Source organism: Phocoena phocoena, chromosome 16, assembly GCF_963924675.1.
Source record: "Phocoena phocoena chromosome 16, mPhoPho1.1, whole genome shotgun sequence".
In the NCBI taxonomy this organism is placed as follows: Eukaryota; Metazoa; Chordata; class Mammalia; order Artiodactyla; family Phocoenidae; genus Phocoena; species Phocoena phocoena.
Genome location: NC_089234.1, coordinates 6,095,688 through 6,116,537, shown reverse-complemented (window position 1 = coordinate 6,116,537; position 20,850 = coordinate 6,095,688). Strand labels below are relative to the sequence as shown.

The 20,850-nt window shown below is 47.6% G+C and overlaps 1 protein-coding gene across 1 annotated transcript in view; it reads right to left on the bottom strand.

The window, feature by feature from the left end:
* Positions 1 to 20,850, bottom strand: part of ADAM12 (ADAM metallopeptidase domain 12) — a 390,013-nt gene that overhangs the window by 114,897 nt on the left and 254,266 nt on the right. Inside the window, exons 4-5 of the mRNA XM_065893995.1 lie at positions 19,386 to 19,464; positions 6,276 to 6,352 (exon numbers count right to left, since the gene is read on the bottom strand). Coding sequence (XP_065750067.1) covers positions 6,276 to 6,352; positions 19,386 to 19,464 — 156 coding nt within the window. The remainder of the gene's footprint in view (positions 1 to 6,275; positions 6,353 to 19,385; positions 19,465 to 20,850) is intronic.

Below are 20,850 nucleotides of genomic sequence, written 5' to 3'. Positions count from 1 at the left end.
AAGTAAGTTGATTGACTATTTTTCAGTAGTGTAGTGGAGCAAGAAGTATTCCTGCATTCTGTGTTATATTTGATCTCATTATATAAAGCTTGGTGCAGTAAACTTTATGTTACATGATTAAAATCAATGCAAGACATTAAAGGAACACAGCAACGTGTGGACTTATTCAGGTACCAAATAACCAGGCATCTGAGTATTTTTATTTCATTGAATTTTTAAAAGCGTCTTGTGCTGTCTCCCACATCTAAGGCCAGTGCTAAGAGCTTATCAGACATGTTCCCTAATCTGAAGGTCCTTACAGCAGGGTAGTGAAAGCACAAGGTACAGTAATCGACTGTACGTGAGCCAAAGCAGGACGGGTGCCTTAACCCAGGGGTGTAAACAAATCTCTAGGAAGCGCCTGCTATGCTACAGGCACTGTGCTGCGGAACCAAGGGCTGTCTATGATGGAACAGGCGAGGCAGGGTTGAGCTGCATGGCAAGGAGTGGCTGGGAGGCCAGGGTGGGCTTTCTGGAGGAGGCATCATTTGATCTGGGCCTTGGTGGGAGAGTGAACCTTCCAAAGCCACTGAGAGATGGGGAGAGGAGTGTGTCCCAGGCCGAGACACAGCAGGGATAAAGGCAGTGAGACACGTGTAGGGCATGTTCCGGGAACATGTAGAAAACAGTGGGGCTGGAATGGGGCAGGGGTTCCTCCGGGTAGAGGACGATGGGGCTGAAAAAGAAGGTTGGATCCAAGTTGCGCCAAAGATCTAGTGGAGCAAATATGGAACAAGGAGTCAGCCAGACTTGGGTTGGAGATGGAGTTTTGCCCATTACAGCTGAGGGACTCTTGGGAAGCCACTTTCCCAGGCTTTGCTTCCTCGACCATAATCTGAGGAACGTAACACCTGCCTACAGCTTAGGGAGCGTCGCACGAGAGCATGCCGAGGCTTGGTGTCAATGCACGAGACGCCTCTCTCCTGAGACAGCAGCTGTGACTAGGAAGGGGGTGACAGCATCCTTTGCCGTGAGCACCCGCAGCTCCGAGCTGCAGCATCAGGACCAGGCTCCTGGTGACTGAGCCTCAGCTGCTCTGTAAAGCAGCGGCACTAACACCTGTCCCTGCCCTGCTGAAAGCAGAAATTGTGATGATGGTAAAGAGTACGGTATGACATAGCCTGCTCGTCATCACCCTTGGGGTGTGTGTGTGTGTGTGTCTGCGCGTGTGCGCCTGTGTGCGAGAGCACATGTAAAAGCGTGAGTGTGTAGGTGTGAGTGCGTGTACACCTCATGCTCAGGTATCCTAAACTCCACTTAAAAATGAAGTTGTCATTACAACGAATACCTAGTTTACAACTCTAGATACCAGTTTCCTCATCTGTTACGTGAATGCTTCCCTTAAGTCGATCAAAGCACAGGTGATTCCCTAAGAAATTAAGCCTCGTTTTCACCACCATGCCCCCGGGGGTGGGAAAACTCTTGGCTCATTCCAAAACTGTGAGCCCCCAAGAGTCCTTATGCCAGATTTCCAAGCAGAAGCTCAGAGGTAGAGCAAGAGAAGAGGAAGAAACGGTGAGAGACAGGCTCTTCCCCACTAAGGATCTCACGCTCTAACCAGGGAGCTGGAAGGGGACAGCAATGGGGTGTTTGTGAATCAAATCAGGACACAGGGACATGGCTATTGGGATGCCCTGGCAGGAGCGAGCCAGGACTGGACGTCTGTCCCATTACAAAACACAGCGGCTAAGCTCCTCTGGGACAGGGGCAGAATTCTCTCCGCATCACTGGGACATGGTACCCATGCATGACGGTGTCAAGGAGCGTCTGGCGCTCATGGGGATGCTCGTGGGCTTAGGGACGCAGGAGCAGGGCCGAGACACGAAGCAGCGAGAGCAACAACAGAGACCAGGAGAACCACGAACGCCGCGCTGACACCGTGCTAACGAGGGCTGGGCATCTTGGGGAGACACGTGATATGGTACAAAACTAACTTATGGCCCGAACTTCCCGTTTGACTTGGAGTCCTTTCAAAGGAAGGATAAGCTCTATGGCGGCACTCGTTTTTATGACCTGTTTTCCACGTTGCACTTCATCCCCTCCAGTCAAGAGCTGTTTCCTCTTTAATCCCCCTTTCTGCTGGGATCTCCATGCATTTCTCTCTCCTTATCTCTTCCCCTTCAAGCTTCAAACGAAGAAGGATGACTTGTTTGCTTCCCTCCTCTCTTCTTTCTTCCAGGACAGAGCTTTCCTTGCCCGCCTGCTGTAGTCTGCTGGGCTCTAATTAATGCATCCCCCAGGACGCTCGAGGTTTCCTCCACATTCCTAGCTCTGGATGTATTTTGGGGTCACACCATATTTCACACAATTTTTAACCCTATATTCTTTCTCAAAATTTACCAGGCTGGTGCTACTCTAGTCGCATTTTTACTTCCCCTCTCGACTGATTCTTCTGCCAGGAAGCAGTTGATCGAACACAGCTTTGTCTCTGGTCTGATTCTCTCCTCGCAAGATCATAAAGTTGACTACATAACTCCGGAATTTCTCTGTTGATGCACGGTCTGCTGCTTTTGTAACAACAGCACAAAGATCTGGGAAATTAAAATTCTCAGGAGCTCCATCCCCACGCAGCAGCTTGCTCCGTCAGTGTTCCCACCCCGTCTTGGTGGTCGACACCAGACGACGCAGCACTCACTCCCCCGACTCTTCCTGGAACCCCAGCCATAAGTATTTCACAGTATTCCTCTTTGCCAAGTTGTGCTCTGTGCCAGGTACCCGGTGTGGGGCGGGTGGACATTCTCCAGGTGCCAGAGACAGGAGGTGGTCCTGAGACTCAGACGCTCTGCAGAATCCGGTCAGAGAGATGGACCCCTCTGTGAGGGAGAAACCGGGGACCCTGCCAGTTACCTGTGCCTTTGGGGGACAGGTCTGGGATGAAGGACAGGGGGTAGAGAGCAAGTGGAAAGGCCAGGCACAGAGGGCAGATCTGTCCTATTTAAATGTTACTCAGGAATACTCTACCCAGTCGCTCATCTTCATAATTTAAAACTAATTAGCTAATGTCACTGGTTTGCAGATTGTTTTATTTAGTGTAAAAAGGAACCATTAGGAATTCCCTCGAAGATACCCTCATCTCTTTATCCGTCAAGGGTTTGATGCCCTATGAAAACCACCTGAAAGTTATCAGACCAACCCGGACGTCTCCATTTACGCCTGGTCTCAGTTTCGCTAGCTTAGAGTTTTCACAAACATGTGGAAGCTGTTGTTGGAGTTGGCCTGTAGTTTCTGTGTGTCCCTGGCCCTCATCTGTCCTTTTTCTGGTTTTCCTTCATGTACCCACCCTTCTCCCCAACCCGCACCAGCCCCTGAGGCTGGGTGTGGTTCACACTCAGCCTGGCCCAGGGGTTGGGCACATAACCTATTAAATTAGAGCATTCCACCCACCACTTCCCTGGTGGTGCAGTGGTTGGGAGTCCGCCTGCCAATGCAGGGGACACGGGTTCAACCCCTGGTCTGGGAAGGTCCCACATGCCACGGAGCAACTGAGCCCATGCACCACAACTACTGAGCCCGCACTCTAGAGCCCGCAAGCCACAACTACTGAGCCCATGTGCCACCACTACTGAAGCCCGCATACCTAGAGCCTGATTGTTTCAGGGAGGGGCCCATGACCCAGTGAGGGACAATAAGTTGCATTTTGAGGACTTTTGCTGAGCTTAAAAGAAGGGTCCTCATTCTTCTACTTGCCCTCTGAGGACCTAAGTCTGGAGCTGCCTGAAGACCCTCTGTCACCGCAAAAATAAACAGTGCCTGGGAAGGAAATCAACACAGAAGAAGGTAGAGGCCAAAGATGGAGAGAGAATGGATTCTGATAACATCAGTTAGGCCCTGGAACCAGTCATACGTGAAGCCGTCTCTGGACTTTTCAATAGCATGAATCTACCTCTATGCTTGGTCTTTAAGCCAGTTTGAATTAGCTTTTATGTTCTTTGCACACAGTGACCTCTATGTTAATTTGAAGGTTGGAAATATCTAGCCTTCAAAACAGGTTCATCTTTTATGTTCCAGAGAGGTGTGACAGTAAAGTGCCGACTTCCCATGTATGTGTTAGAGACTCTCTACTTTCAGGTGTATTGGACACCACACAGGAGAGGGGTGACTGTAATTCTCAGGTGTGTGTGGTCCTGTGTGCTCCACCCGGCTCTCGTAGGAGCAGTGTAGCTCTGCATGGAATTAACCCAGAAGCACGGCATGTTCACGCCTCCCTGACTGGCCCAGTCCCAGAATCAAAGAATGTTAAGACTGTCTCAGGTGGCTGATGGTTTTTCCACTGGCTGCTCACTCAAGTCAGGCACAGGGCTGGGCTTTCCTATGGGTCATTTTACTTATTTTCACAACCACCAGTCTCGGCTAGAGTCTTTATCTCCATTTTAAATACAAGGCAACTGGCGCTCAGAGCGGCCCAGTGATGGGTCACTGCTTGGGCTATTGTGCTCCAGGACATGGACGTCTATCTGATGATCCCAGAGGGCCTACCTCCTGTTGGTCTCTCACCTTGGCCCAGATGCCAGCGGGGCTGACCCCACCCTGTCCTTCATCTCTGTGTCCTCCAGGTGTCTGTGCCTGGTTTTCCAGGAGAACTGGGCCCTTAGCCCCACACGGCCCTTCAGTCCTCTAACTGATCCCACCCTCCTCCCTTGGCCCCTCAAACCTTCCCACTGTGCCCTGGAGACTCATGGTCCCCTTCGAACTGCCCTCCCCCTGACGCGTTCCTGAATGTTCCCATCACCTCCTCACCCCAGCCCACGTTTGCTGCTGTGGTTTCCCTGCGTGGGACTGGAGTGGGCGAAGGGGCAGGGGAGCCAGTTCTGAACAGACTGTTAGATTCCAATGGTAAATACTTAAAAATGAATCCGGTATCTCAAGGAATGGGGGAGATGTGAGGAAACAGAACCCCCGTCCTCTGATGGTCAGAGTGGAAACCGGGCGGGCACGCTGGCAGGACACGGCGGCAGGACTGGGCAGGTCACACCCTTCCCTCTGGGCGCCTCCATCGGAGCCACGCCCGGGTCACGGAGCCTGAGGCCTGCGGGGCCGGTCATTGGCCGCTGAGAGAGACTGGAAACCACCTAAATGCACGTGGCGGAGAAAACGAGAGGAAGTGCGGGTGTCTGTGGAACGGAAGTATGTGCGTGGTGAGGGAAGAGGCCGCCCCTCACGCGCCAGGAAGGACGATGCCCAAACGATGCTGAGCGCAGACACCGACCGCAGGGCACACAGCGCTGCCCTCCTTCACGTACATGTAAGGCGCGCAGGTGGCCCACGCCACGAAGAACAGCAGCGGCCGGGGGGACACGTGTTGGGGGTCGGCGGGGGGTTGTGTGTGTGGTGTGCACATGGGGCAGGGACGCCCCAGGAAAGGACGGGCACGGGGCTGTGCAGCCGGAGGGCCGGCTGCACCCTCCCTCGGGCCGGTCCAGCCGCCAGCCGGGCCCAGGGCTGCGCGTGCTGACCAGGCCGCGGCCAGACTCAGGTGCTGTTATTCTGGAGAATTCCGTCCACTAGCGGCTGTACTGTCTATAAGAGCCGCCAATGCGATTACTCATTAATTCGAGAGTACCTGTAAATGCTCACAGCGCGGCAGGACTCACAAGAGGCGAGGTTGCCAAGAGCGCCGCCTCCGCTCCCCTGCGCGGGGCCTCTGTCTCCATCCACAGTCGCTAAACCCCGACCAGGGCCCCTGAGCTCCACTTCGCTCCCGTTGTGTGTAGTGTGTTAAGTGTGCTGAGTTGTCCAAGGTGCATCGTGTGCCTGGGGTATGTTGTGTGTGTTGTGTTGATGTGTGTGGTATGTTGTGTGCGATAAATTGTGTGTGTGTTACAGGGTGTCTGTGGTGCTTGTACTGTGTGTGTTGTGTGTGGTATATAGTGTGTGGTACGTGTGTGCTAAGGTGTGTATGTCTGGTATGTGTAGTATATTGTGTGGTGTGTATGTGGTGTGTGTGGTATATTGTGTGTGTGTGGTGTGTATGTGGTGTGTGTGGTATATTGTGTGTGGTGTGTAAGTTGTATGTGTGGTGTGTGTGGTGTGTATGTTGTATGTGTGGTGTGTGTGGTGTGTATGTTGTGTGTGTGGTGTGTGTGGTGTGTATGTTGTGTGTGTGGTGTGTGTGGCATATTCAGTTCTGCCAGGCAGGGGCGAGGTCCGTCACTCTTGTGCTTTAGAGCGGTTGGAGGAGGGGGTGGTCTGCGGTAGCTGTGCTTAAGGCCAGAGCTGCCACTGTCAAGGTCACTTACCTGAGACCAGAACAAGTGCTGAGACTGACCGTGGAACCAGAATAGCCCTGCACGTGTCCATGGTAGTAACAGTGACCCTGAAAGGAGGAGAAAGTCGGTTCAGTCATGCTGTCTTCTTGCCCACTCACAATAAACCAATGGCCTCCAATCATCTTGTTTTCAGCTACAGAATTTCCCTTTGCATAAAATATTGAACCAGCCAGCGGTCTTAATGTTTCATGCCAGCCCCACGTGACCCAGCCAGGATCTACGGCAGGAATATCTGATTTACTTAGAGATTATCAACAGGGTTTCTAATCGCATCCCGGTTCCATTCCCGTCTCTCTGACACCCTTCAGGAAAGCCCTGATGTGGAAGGTTTTACAAACTCCAGCAGCTGAACAAATCACATTGCCATTTTCCGCATTACAAATTGTCTTTTGTAATGAGATGAGGAACCGTGTGGGGTAATTAAGCACACTGTGAAATGCAGTAAAATGAGGCCAAATCTATGGCTTATGAAAACAGAAAAGGCTATGAGAGGAAGGGGGTGAGGAGAGATAGCAGGTACCTTGATGAACTGCCCAATTGAGAGCAGAAAGACTCTCTTAGCAGGAGAGAAAAATAGGAAGGTTTTCTAAGACCAAAGTCCTTGGGTGACATGCCTGCAATATTCCATTTCTTTAATGATGTCACTTGCAAAAAGAAACCACAGCACGGACACGTCCTCAGTGAAGATAGATAGCTGTCCGGAATCAAGGTTAATTTTATTGTTGAACAAATGTTATGTTGCAGCCTCAGTTAAGTGGCTGGCTGGCAAGAAACGCTAAGTGCACTTAGTGCTCCTCATTCAAGGCCTCTGAATGCCAGCGGCATGCGGTCCCCAGGCAAAGGGCTGCGTCTTCTAAGGGACAGAAGTGGACACTGGGGTTTCAGCCTCAGCACACAGCTCCTTCAATCAGGACCACAGTTAATCACTTTTTCCAGGGCAGGGCAGGGTGTCCAGTTGTCCTGCCTGACAGGGACAACATTCCAAAGACCACCTTGACTTTGCTAAGAAAGAGGGCCGGATGGGATTGAGTGGCCAGGGAAATCCCATATCATGAAAAAGGGGCCAAGATGATCTCTTTGTCACTGAACAGAGGACAAAATTTTGGGATCATCTGAAAAGGCAATTACAGGAAGGGAGTGCTGTAGTACATTTGTTATTTTGACTTTTTCTTATTGATTCTGGAAGTTCTTTATATATTCAGGATATTAATTATGTAAGAAATGTCTTCTTAACTGACTTATGATATCTTTTATTGTATTTATTACAAGAGTTTCCAATTCTTATACAAATTTATGCATATTGTGTATTGCTTAAGATGGCTTTCTTCAAAGTTATACATATGTCCTCTTTTATTTTCTTCTATTTCTTAGAATTAGTCCTTAGAATTAGTTATTTAATCTAAATTGGAATTCATTCTTGTGGAGGTATGAGGTTGGAATCCAACCTTCCCCACAAACTAAGAGACAGCTGTTCTTCACCACCATTTTCTTTTTCTTACTGATTTGAAATGTCACCTTGTCAGATATCGAACGCCCACATATGTATGTGGCTCCATCTCCATGTTCTCTATGCTGGTCCACTGAGGCAAACCTCCATCTGTCCATTCCTGAGCCAACACCACGCTGTTTTAATTCCTATTATTCTATAGGAACATTTTGATACCAGAGCAAGTTCTCTTTTTTGATTGTGATTAAATTCACATACCATAACAGCCACCTTTTAAAAGCATACAATTATGGGTGTTAGTGCATTCATAATGCGGTGCAGACACCACATCTAATCCCAAAACATTTTCATCACCCCAAAAGGAAACCTCACACCCATTAGCAGACACTTCCCATCAGCCACCCCGGCAACCACTAAACTACTTCCCGTCTCTATGGGTTTGCCTATTCTATTCATTGCATTTCATTTCACATTAAGTGGAATCATACAAAATGTGGCCTTTTGTGTCTGGCTTCCTTTACTTAGCATAATGTGTTCAAGGTTCATTCATGTTGTAGCAAGTATTAGTACTTCATTCCTTTTTTTTTGCTGAATAAAATGACATTGTAGGGATATACCAAATTTTGTTTTCCCATTCATCGGTTGCTGGGGATTTGGGCTGTTTCCACCTGTAGACTATTATGAATAATGCTGCCATGAACATTTATGTACAAGTTTTTGTGTGGACATATTTTTTTGGTTCTCTTGGGTATATACTGTGGGTAGGTATATGGTTCTATATATATATCTGTAAGTGGGACTGCTGGATCTTATGGTGACTTTGTTTACATTCTGAAGCACTGCCACAGTTTTCCCAAGTAGCTGAACCATTTTACATTCTCAGTGTATGGGATGAATGTATGAACTTGTCCACACCCTCACCCACATTTGTTATTGTCTATGATGTTGATTACACCCATCCTAGTATATGTGAAGTAGTGTCTCACTGTGGTTTTGATTTTCATTTTCCTAATAACATAGGACGTTGAACATCTTTTCACATGCTTATTGGCCATTTATGTATCTTTTCTGGAGAGATGTCTGTTCAAATCCTTTGCCTATTCTTTAATTATTTTTTTTTTTTGTCCTTTTATTGTTAAGTTGGAAGAGTTCTTTATATACCCTAGATTCTAGACCCTTACCAGAGATACGATTCGCAAATGTTTTCTCCCATCTTGGGGGTTGTCTTTTCACTTTCCTGATGTCTTCTGTAGCACAAAAGCTGATCATTTTGATGAGGTCCAAGCTCTCTATTTTCTTAATTTGGTCGCTTATGCTTTAGGTGCCATATCTGAGAGACCCTTACCTAACCTAAGGTGATAAAGACTTACACCTATGTTCTAAGAGTTTTATAGGTTTAGCTCTTACATTTAGATGTTTGATTCACTTTGAATTAATTTTTGTATCTGCTTAAAGTAGGGCTCCAATTTCACTCTTCTGCATGTGGATATCCAGGTGCCCTGAACCATTTGTTAGAAAATGATTCTTTCCCCAATTTGTCTTGGCAACCTTGTTGAGAGTGAGTTTTCTTTTGATACTATTTTTTCTTCAGAAGTTTCTACAGTATTATTGCCTATTTTCTCTTTCAGGTGAATTTTAGAATCAAATTTTAAGCTCTGCAATAATCCTTTGAGATTTCAGCTTGACTAATTTGAATGTAGAGGTCATTTTAGTCAGGATTTGTAGTTTTCAAATAAAAAGTTTTTCTATTCATATACACGGTATGTCTCTCCACATACTAAGGCCATTTTTACGTCCTTCTGCCTAGTTTTAGATGTTTTTATTTTGAACGGCTTTGGAAAGTTTTCACTTGGCTTATGTCTAGGTATTGTATAGGCTTGTTGATATCATAAATAGGGTCTTTTTATCTATTACATCTTATACACGGTTATTTTTAATGTAAAGGAAAGCTTTTTTATTTTTTAAAGTTGATCTTGTATCAGAGACTCCTGCTGGGCCACCTTATCAGCTTACAATTTGTAGCATAGCTTGGATTTTTTATGTTGTTGACTATACCAGCTGGAAATAATGACATTTCCTGGGCCTCCTTTTTGACCCCCGTACAACGTTGAGGAATGGGGTGGCCCGGTGGCCAGGGACAGAGGTGGGAGAGGGGATTGCCCACAGAGGGAAAGCACACGCACAAACATGGGCAATGGGGGAGGGGGCAGTTCAGGGAGGGGCTTTGTCTGCTTGGCTGGGAGATTCAGGCGCAGAGGCAGACTCACTGCCCCATTTCTCCTCTGGCGAGGGTGTCCTCTTCAGTGGGCACGTGGCCCAGGGAAGGGGGCACGAGGGATAGTGCTGGGGGACACTGCCCAGCCAGCCGCCAGGCATCCAGCCAGGCCATGGGGGACCCTTGCTGCCAGCCTGCCTCTTCGGTTTCCATGGGAAGTAACTTTTGAAAGGCTCCATGGTTCCCCCTCTCTAGGTAACTCTAGCTTTGGGTACTTAAGGGAGTCATGATAACAATTCCCTAAACGTGGGGAGGTTGTATAACTGGATTGTAATGCCCTAGGGCATCAGAGCAGCCTGGTCCCCCCTGCACAGAGTGGGGGGATTTCAGCCCTGGGAACCCAGCCAACATGTTGGAGCTGAGATGACTCAGGAAGTGAAGGGACCCAGTTAGGCTGCCTGGGGGAACGAGCACCACTGGTTTTTGACTTACCCATCTTTGAGGGTCCTGCACATTAAATAATTTGCTCCATTTTAGATAACTGTGAAATATTGCTATAGGAAACCAAGTATTGGTTAAAAAAATCAAAAACCAAATGCTGACAATAGTCTTAAAGACCAACCTCTGAAATTTCAAACCCATTTATTCTCAGTGTCGATTTACTTTTTAATAGATTACTTATCAAATGTGCTTTCAAATTAAATACCCAGAAATATAAGCTTATTAAAGAATGAGCTGAGAACGAATTAGTATAAAATTAATTTCCAGTTCAACAACTAGGCTGCATTATTGCTTATAAAAGAGGAGGGGGTGAAGAAAAAAAAGAGGAGCGGGTGGATTCTAGCTCTTGTACTCTGGTCCTTAAACAACCCCAACTCTCTTAGTCAGTACCAGAGTTAACACCTCATTTCTTAGCTCTAAAACTACCTTCTGTTCACCTTCAGACAGTTGACTAGCAAGCCCACTGCTCACTCTTGACTATTACTAGAACTCCAAGTTCCAGATCCTCCAGGACAATTTCAGTCTCATGAAGTTTTGTTTTTTCCAATATGATTAACTAAATGTTTAAACAAATGTGATTTGGTTTTCATAATATAGAAGTCATCATCTAGATAAATTGACACATCAGAGAGATAGACTCATCACACTAGATGTCACATAATTGGTTGGGGAATTTGACCATGGGGAGTGGAGGAGATGTACGTTCCTACTCCTCTGGGGGGCTTGATCCCCTTTGGCGGTGGCCAGGGTCGAGAGAGAGAAGTGCAGGCAGCATCACGTGGGGGCAGCAGTGCCCACTCAGCAAAGTCTCCAGGTGAGTGTGTGTCCCCACGTCTGAGGGCCAGGTTGCCTCCTACAGGCTGATGTTAACAGGCGGGAACCTGCCAGGCCTTGTAGGTTTGCAAACACGTGGCCTGTTGGATCTGGATGTGGCCACACCTGTGAGAGATGCAGGCATCCATCATGCCTTGGAGGTCTTGGGCCCCAGGGCCCACTGGATCTGTCGATCACAACAATTACCCTTGCAAGCCTCCCCAACTGCATCCCCTCACGATTGCCTCAAGAGAGTCAAACCATACGGTCTCTTTCTTTCTCTCATGCTCACGTCTCTAAAGACGTGGCTGAACAAGACATCATCTTATTTGCACAGTCGTCTTGGCTTAGTTCTGCTGATCCAATACATTCTCTTTCTACCAGCAAAACATAACAGAAAATAGTCCCAAACATGCATAACCACAAAATTACATCTTTTCCTTTACAAAACCTCTAACCATTTATTTTATATACTTATTACTTAACCTAATGTATTTCCCCCCTCCGGTAAAATAAACTCTCCTTCTGTTTAATACCATCAATCAAATATAATGGTGGGGAAGAGGAGATAGAATAAGAACACTTGAGCTTGAAAATAGTAGCCCTCAACTCTATGCCATGCGGGAAGTAAAATAAAAATTCTGTGACCCAACTCTCAGTGGACTAGAAAGAAAGGAATTTTATACGCTAAATGGCTAACAAAAGTGGCCTGACCTCGTGATTAAAAAGGACCTGTGAGCAGACAAATTCCATTAGGGAGTAAGCTGAGCGAAAATTATTTTCCATGTTCTTTTCCTTGGGAACTTTAAAGGGCCTCCCCCGCTATATGCAATGTGACCAACTGTCTTGATTTAGCATTTGAATCGCACGGTGTTGTAGCTGGAAGGGAACTTCAGGCCGTCCAGTCCAAGACCAACCTTCCCTGAACAGATGTGGAAACTGAGGCCCTGACTGGTTAAATAACTGTCTAAGGTCACAGAGCTGGTCCATGGCAGATCAGGGACTAAAAGTCAAGCCTCTCATCCCCAGGCCGGACAGCTCCCCTCCACATCTTGCTGCTATGAACGTGTGCCCTCGCGATGAAAAGTTATCACCTAAAATCCAAACTCGGACAGAATACTTTTTCAAGTACATCAGAGCCTCATCACTCAGGGAATCCGAGGAAAGTAAAGTCATTTCCAGACTCAGAAATATCTGCAGATAGGAGGGGTGTGAGGGCGAGTGAGTGTGTGTGCACACGTGTACGTGCGTGTGCCTGAGCTGCTGACCTGCGTTTCAGCGCACCTACGGTCCAGCCTTTCCTCCCCTGTATGGAGCATCAGGCCCCCACATACCAAGGGTTTGCTTGAGACTAAAAGAAGGTTATAGTGCGTTCAAGCAAAAGTGACTCTGCAGCCCCGTGTGTTTCTCTGACTGAGTGACATTACGCTTTCCCGAGAGTGTACGGGACGGATTGTTGAGAAGTAAATCAGCACACCCATGCTCCCTAGGCCATGTCTGCTCCCAGCTCTAACGAGAACCGTGTCTGCTTAAAAGATTGGGAAGGACCGATCTCAGGGGCCGCTCACGTTACTTTGCGGTGCTGGCATTCGGCAGGAGAGAACGCAGCTTACAAAACTGTGTTCACGATCTTTGGGAGTACCCTGTAACCTGCGCCGGGAAACAGCACCGCTGCGCTAGTGAGCGCGCTGGACCGATCTGGAGTTGGAAGTCTTGTGCTTTGAGACTCAGTCTCTATTTTTAATTTGTAAAACGTGATTGACACTTGCTGCCCGGGGTCTTAGGGATCGAATTAATCTGTGAAATGTGCGTCCTTGTCACAGATCTGGGATATGACAACATGTACTTAAACCCATTATGCTGTAAGCGCTCACTTTTCTAGAAGCCTGACTGTGCGCCAGGTTCAGTGTCTGTTTCGTGTTCACGGTCCCGGCTGGTTCAGGGCTCAAGCTGGGATTTTAGCCTGGGCAGGCTGCCTCCCTGGCTTCTGAACCCACCCTCTACACACACCGCTTCCAGACAGAAGGCTGTCCCAGAGCCTCTCCTGACACCTTTAGAGAAGGAAAGTCACCACACGTGGAGCTCCTCTGGGAACTCATTGCACATTCCACGTGGATTTGGCTTTTCCATTGTTTGGCTCCTAAAGCATCTTTGCCACGGGTGCATCATGTTGTCTGTGGTCAGACGGTATGTTCCTTGAGGTTGGGGAATGTGGCCCCCTCCCTCCTGTACACCGCCACATGGCACTAGACCTTACTCAGTTCCACTGGACTTCAGAGTGTTGCACTCAGCAAATTCCCAGAGGGCTTTCTGCCCCTCCCTGTATCCCAGGACAACAGGTCAGCAGAGCATCCTCTGCTCTCCCCAAGAAGTACCTGCTGGGTCTCTCTCTTTGCAAACGAACGCCAGCCCATTCCTGAATCCACCTCGCTACAGTTTTATATACTAATTCCACAACACAAGCAGCACGGCCGTGGACATACAACAGACACACTCCAGTGTTTTGTCTGCATTATAGTGGTTAGGAGCTCAGATTCTAGACTCAGGCTGTGAGAGTCTGAATCCTTATTAGCTGGGGGCTTAGTCTAGTTACTCAAGCCCTCTATGTCTCAGCTTCCTCATCTGGGTGTAAAAATAGCAAAAACTGATTTATTGTGAGGATCAAACAACAAAATGTATGCAAAGCGCTTTGCACAATGCCTGGCATGTTACTTCATGTTACATTGGGCACGCAACAAACATTTGTTGTTGAATGGGTGTATAAATGAATGAGTGAATGAATGCATGCATGAAAAGGTAAGGTATGTCGCCGTGACGGAATGGGAATACTGGTCTCAGAACTTCGGACTCGATGATGGAGGCACTGAGGAAGCTCTTGATGATTTGTGAGGACTGAAACACAAGTGCAAAAGGGAAGGGCGCAAATAGAGAGATGCTCTAGAAGGATCACGTAGGCAGGAGTGGTGGCTGGATTAAACATAGGTGAGATGAGAAGTGGGGAGGAACGTCAGGTGGCCATGACAATCTTCCAGCCGAGGAGAAGGGAGGAGCTGAGCTGCAGTAGCAGGTATGTCAGTGGATCAGGAAGGGGGGAAAGATGGCTGTGAAGGTGGAAATCAACACAGGACACGGCGAGGACCTGAGGGGAAGAGGGGGTGCGTAGTGCCTTGGTCAGTGGGAGGACGGAGCAGCCTTCTGAGACAGAGGCAAGCCCGGAAGAGCGGATGAATTAGACGTGCAGAGAGTATGGAGATATTAGGGAAGTTAAGTCCATTTTAAATCATTTTTTAAGTGTGATAACAGGCCTAGCTCGTACCTGGTACCTGTACGAGACGAGAATGGTCTCTGCCTTCCCTCCTACCCCCAGAATCATCTTCCATCCTCTTCAGATGCCCTCTAACAGAGATGGGATGTAGCTGACTCTCTAATACCCATTTGCCCTGACATGTTCAGTCCTAGCCGATTGTAAAAGGTTCTACTCTTTTTTGATAGGAAACACATTTGCTGTGGAAATGAATGGGATGTCACTCAAACAATACTTTTGATCAAGATATGGGATTTCATGCCTGTCTGATGGTCCAGCCTCAGTTAATATTGAAGGTCCCCTTTGGACGTCTATTACAGGAAATGTTTTCATAAATTTTTTGAATGAGAAACACATACAACAAATGGAACCCTTCAGGTGTAGAAGGTCAGATCTTTTTCCTTCTCCCCATCTCCATGCCCATGGTCCCATCAGCCATCTCCTCTTACCCGGGGCTTTGGGCTCTTCCACGGGAGCCAACTGCCTGAACTTGCTGAATCTCTGCTCTTGACCCTCTGATGACCTTCAAGCTGCAGCCAGTGGAATCTTCCAAAGTCTATCCCTAGTTATGACATCCCCTTGGTTGACACTTTTTAATGGCTTCCTCCTCCATGACAACCAAATTGTCACCTTGGCCTCCAAGTCCTACATACTCTGGTCCCTGTCAAATTGTAGACATTTCCCCACTTCCAAGTAAAAGTTGGCATCAGCCAGAAATGTCCTTCCCTTTCCCATCCTCTGGTTCATGCCTCCTTAAACTTCAGATCTTGGTTCACATGTTCCTTCCTCCATGAAGTCTTCCATGATTCCTTAGACTAGGTTAGGCCCCTTCGCCTTTCCTTCGGTGCACTTAGCACAGATTTTAATTTGGTCTGTGATTCTTGGAATAATGTCAGTCTCTACACTCCAGCTCCATGTGGGTCTCCTGTCTGTTTTTATCGTCAGTGGGAGTCACAGGGCCTGGCACAATGGGGATGCTCAGTTAACATGCATGTAATAGAAGGATGTGTTTGGACCAAAGCACTGACAGCGTTTAGGAGACTTTCTGGAGGGCATTCTGGCCTTTCCCAGAGTTGTCTTTTGGGATGCAGACAGCATAAATATCATGGGCATTGTCTCCCACAGGCCTTATTAAAAGAGACAGTATAAGACATAATCTTCCCTTAGATGTGGCCAGCAAGGGCTTAAGCCACAAATATTTCATCCTGTCAGGATAACAGAGAGATAAAAGACAGGGGATCAATTCCAAAATTAAAATCAGCCACTAGTTCGCTTGTCAACCAGCTTACACTGATTGTTGAGAGATTAAATTTAAAAAAGAAAGATGCTAGCGAAAAAGTGGTTCTTATTTTATATATAATTTTAAACTTAGGGAAATCCATTGTGTGCTGACTTTGGGGGAAAAGGGGATGAATCAGCACATTTCTTTTTGTTTCCCAGCCTGATTCAGTAGAAACAAAACCTCCAAAGCTGCATCTGTGTCCTCACCACGAAAGACAGTATGAGGCCCTGAGCTCCCCTTAAAGGGTTTCTGCTGGAAGATGGGCTGTCTAGGGCTAAGGGTTTTCTTTAGTGAACGAGATTGTTCACCCATCTTTACAGTAACGTGGCTGACAGCTCAGAACAGGCACTCAAAGGAATGGGGGAAGGTGGCCCCAGATTACGAGAAAAGTCATTGTTTTTCTAATTGTAAAAGCAATATATGCTTGCTGTTTCTGGAGGTTTCGGGGTGCCAATTAACCCAGCCTCCAGTTGGTTCACCTACTGAAGAAAGATTCGAAGAGTCCAATGAAGATCAAAATACTTCTGAAAGAGGGCTTTCTGGTATATTCCATCAGAGGACACACCTTAGGGCAGGGCAGAAGTGAGGCTTCCGGCAATTTCTAACCCTCGTCTCCCCTCATCTCCCCACCCTGCTCTCATTAGCCAAGGCTGAGGGCCCATCTTGGTGAAGCTGGTGCTGCAGGAGACCATTGCTTGGAACACTCCACAGAGGGGCCGGCAGGGCTCACCCACACTCGACCGAGGGAAGACAGCAAGGCTAGCTCATGGCCTTTCCAAGGCAGGGGCTCTGCCCCTTCCCCAGTTAGCAGGGACCAGCGGTTGCCAGGACTTGCTTCCTCCCGCCCTCCTCTCCCTGAGAAGATGCTTCCATGGGGAGGAGTGAGGGGGTGAGTCGGGGTGGGGGGAGGCGTTTGCCTGTCTATACAGTGACCTCGTGGAAAGATGAGAAATGTAACCCGTCCACCACCCCATATATACATCAAACAGCCCAAACAGAAAAATACGGAGTCTCCACCGGAGACAACTACCATCAACATTCCAGTGCCCTTCCATCCAGGCTGTTTTCTAAGATGCCTGCATTTATAGCCTTCAGCCTTCGCAATCCAAGTCCCAAACAGCCCCAGTGGCTGCTGGACCCTCGTTTATCTAGTCCTCCATTTCTTCTTCTCTCTTATCATATGTTTTCTTCCCAGATGAGAAAAAAAGGACCAAAAATGCCCTAAGAAGAGGAAATTGGTCAGGGAGATGGAGACAGAAAACATGAAACTATTAAAATAACTTTGGAAGAATATCTTACATCTTCTAGATGGTCTGTCATCAACAAGCACCTTCACTATCATCTATAAGGGAGATTTGGAGGACGTGAGCCTATTGTCAAGTATTTCTAGGATCTCTTTTTTCTGTTTCTATTTGGAACAACAATTTACACTGTAAGGAGAGCTTTTGTGCTAATTCTAGAGGCGTATAAATGACATCCTCTTAGGAGAAAAAAAGAGAAAAGAAAAAGTCAAATGAAGTCAGGGCACCAAGGATTACTTATATCTCAGATGGACCCTCAGGTCTTCTTTTGTGGCCTCCATCCTTATCCTGTGCTCCAGGGTCATACAGCTATCTGCCTACGGAACACCTTTACTACGCTGTCCCACCACAAGCTCAGTAGGGACAAATGTGTATTCACTGTCCCTTCCGCCTTCTAAAACCAACAATTGGTCCTTAATGACACCACTGAGAAACAAATTGCCCATCCCATGGCTTAAGCAGAAGGGGGAGCATTGTTGGTGCTTCTTTAGTTTTTTTTCCCCTGTATTTTCACTCTGGAATTTTTATTGGACCTATTCTGTTCTCTTTAAAATAGTTGAGATTCTTCTCTGACTTTTCTATGAGCTCGCATTCCTGGAGGTGCTAATTCTCATTTCCCTTGTCATTTACGTTGGCTTTTGTTAATCAGTGTGTTTTGTACTTTTGATTTTGGGTCATCTTTGATAATATTCTTCTTCTTCTTTGTTTTTGACGTGGGAATCTCAGGTACCCTGGGCTGTAGAAATATCCCTATAGAACTATTTTCAGTTGACTTCAGCTTGGGCCCATGGGACGCAGGGTTGCTGATTTGGGACCAGTTCTGAGGTCAACATTTACTGGGAATTCCATTCCTATGCTGGTATTAGAAATTTGAACACCAGTCCATCCCATTCCAAATATACACTTTATGAGGATAGCTCGGGTTTCACTTTCTCTATTTTTTATGCAATCTTTGTTCAATCCAGGACACCTGGAGACAATTCTCTCTGTTGCCCCTTCTCTGGACTGAAGTTTTACTTGTCCTTTTCTTCACAGAGGAAGCATCTCTCCGGGGCCCCAGCCTTCGCGGGATTCTCATTTGCAGACGCCCACTTCTTTGGTCACAACCCCCAAGCACGGGGTCCTCTCTCTGGGTCCTGAATAGCCCGTTGGGGTCCCGTGACCTCAACTCACCAGCTTAGTGCTCTGAGCTTACGTCCCTGGTTTGTTTCTGCTTCCCAGGGATTTCTTTGACTCTCCCAAGCTTGGTCAGGCATTAACAAAAATTCTGCCGACAATAATGGCTACTTGACGACATTTCAGTTGTAAATGTAAAGCCTTTCTCTAAGCTTATTCTTTTTAAAACGAATACCCATAGCTCTGTATTTATTTATTTATTTTTTGTGGTACGCGGGCCTCTCCCGTTGCGGAGCACAGGCTCCAGACGCGCAGGCTCAGCGGCCATGGCTCACGGGCCCAGCTGCTCCGCGGCATGTGGGATCCTCCTGGACCGGGGCACGAACCCATGTCCCCTGCATCGGCAGGCAGACTCTCAACCACTGCGCCACCAGGGAAGGGAAGCCCCACCCCTAGCTCTTTAAAACAAGTAACCATCCTGGTCCTCAGAGGGCAGCAACTCTCTTTAATGCCCACATTCCCACCTGGGCCTGAGCACGCTAAGCGTTTGTTCAGAGGAATAAATGAATAAAGTTCGCATCTTGTCTAAGTTACATGTAAAACTTCAGATACTAGAAAAGCTAAGAGGTGATAAATGTCACATTCCAGTAACAACCATGATATAGAATCATATGGACACGGTGGATACATTTATGAAAGGTTAAGCAGAGTCAGTTTTCCTTTGAATTTCTTTAAGGGACTTACAAGTTTAATGCAGCGAAGTTCAGCCCAGGTTGACTGCTTTCTGAGCCATCTCTAATTTGGGCTTGGTTTCCAGGAAGGATTTGCCCAGCTTAGCATCCCATGGTCACTGGCAGGTGGGTTCAGTGTCAGCCTGCAATCAAGCCGTACCTTCAAGGACTGTCCTGGCACATGCCTGGCCAAAGCCAAGTTTTTCTGGAGTTATAATGCAATGCCCAAACCGTAAGCAATGCTCAAACTCTTCTCGGGGTCTAAGTGAAAGATCTAGGCCTGTGACTTTGCTTAGAATAAAACAGCTACAGAGTTTAAGCACAGATCTGAGAGCCGAGTATCATGGTGGTCCAAGCATGCATGACTTACTGTGTAATTTCGAATGAGGGAGACATCAGTGCCATCTTGCAGATAGTGGGTTTCTGTGAAACTGCTGGCAATGAGGCCTCTGTGGGAAAATAAAAACAACATAAAAGATGAGCGTAGAATCGCAATGGTATGTTGCTTGTGGATGTCTAGGCTGTAGGGTGGCATGGATCTGATTCCCTCCTCATTTTATAGATGACCTGCTGAGGCTCCCGTAGGGCCTTCACCTGTGCAGGTTACCCAGGGAGAGTCAGGATGGGACTCAGGCAGGTGACATTCAGATGCATGTGCTTTGAACAGTGGCCCCCAGAGTACACGTGGTGCCCTACTCACCCGCTCCCGCCTCATGCCTCCAACACACACAGGTGTGTGTGTACACGTGCACAAGCACACACGTGCACACACCCTGCTACGAACAGCACACACAGATTTCTGAGTTGGGAGGACCGCCCTTCTGGAAGTCACAAGGCCCCACTGTCTAGAATCAGCAGCTAAGCTACCCGCTGGAAAAATAATTTTGGACCCACAATATTGGCCCTGCTAGTTCTGCAGGTGAGGGAGCCAGCTGTCAATATTAAAACGTCAAAGGATAGTTTAAAACAACAATGAGGGGCTTCCCTGGTGGCACAGTGGTTAAGAATCCGCCTGCCAATGCAGGGGACACGGGTTCGAGCCCTGGTCCGGGAAGATTCCACGTGCCGCGGAGCAACGAAGCCCGTGTGCCACAATTACTGAACCTGTGCTCTAGAGCCCGTGAACCGCAACTACTGAGCCTGTGAGCCACAACTACTGAGGCTGTGCGCCTAGAGCCCATGCTCTGCAACAAGAGAGGCCCCCACTTGCCGCAACTAGAGAAAGCCCACACGCAGCAACAAAGACCCAACACAGCCAAAAATAAATAAATTTACTTAAATAAAACAACAATGAAATGTTAGAAACAGTGCTGTAGGAGGTAAGGAAAAATGATTTTAGACACGTGGAAGTACTGAATTTCTAAGATGACTTGGTAGAGAAGCAACACCTCTATTTACCCTAACTAAAACTGCGTGCAAACTACTACATCTTCACTGATGGTAGCAAAGCCTGAGTTTGTTTAGGTTTTAGACTATTTTATGATTTCTGCTGTCATATGCACATTCTATCCTTCTCAACATCACTGCAGCAAGTATTTCCTGTGCACCGACTACGTGCTGGGTGCTGTACCAGCTGCTGGGATATAAAGATAAATAAGGACACCGCCTGGTGAGGTGACAGACAAAACATAAGACAGTGAGGGGAGGGCTGTCACAGAGGCAGGAACAGAGTCTTAGTGGGTGAAAGGACGCACAGCAGGTGGAGGGTAGTGAAAAGGGGAGGCTTTAGAGAGAACACAGGGGGAGTCAGCCAGGCAAAGGAGGGCTGGGAGAAGGGGATTCCAGACAGAGGATGGCAAGGCCAGGAGACCCAAGGGTCTGGAATCTGGGGAGCC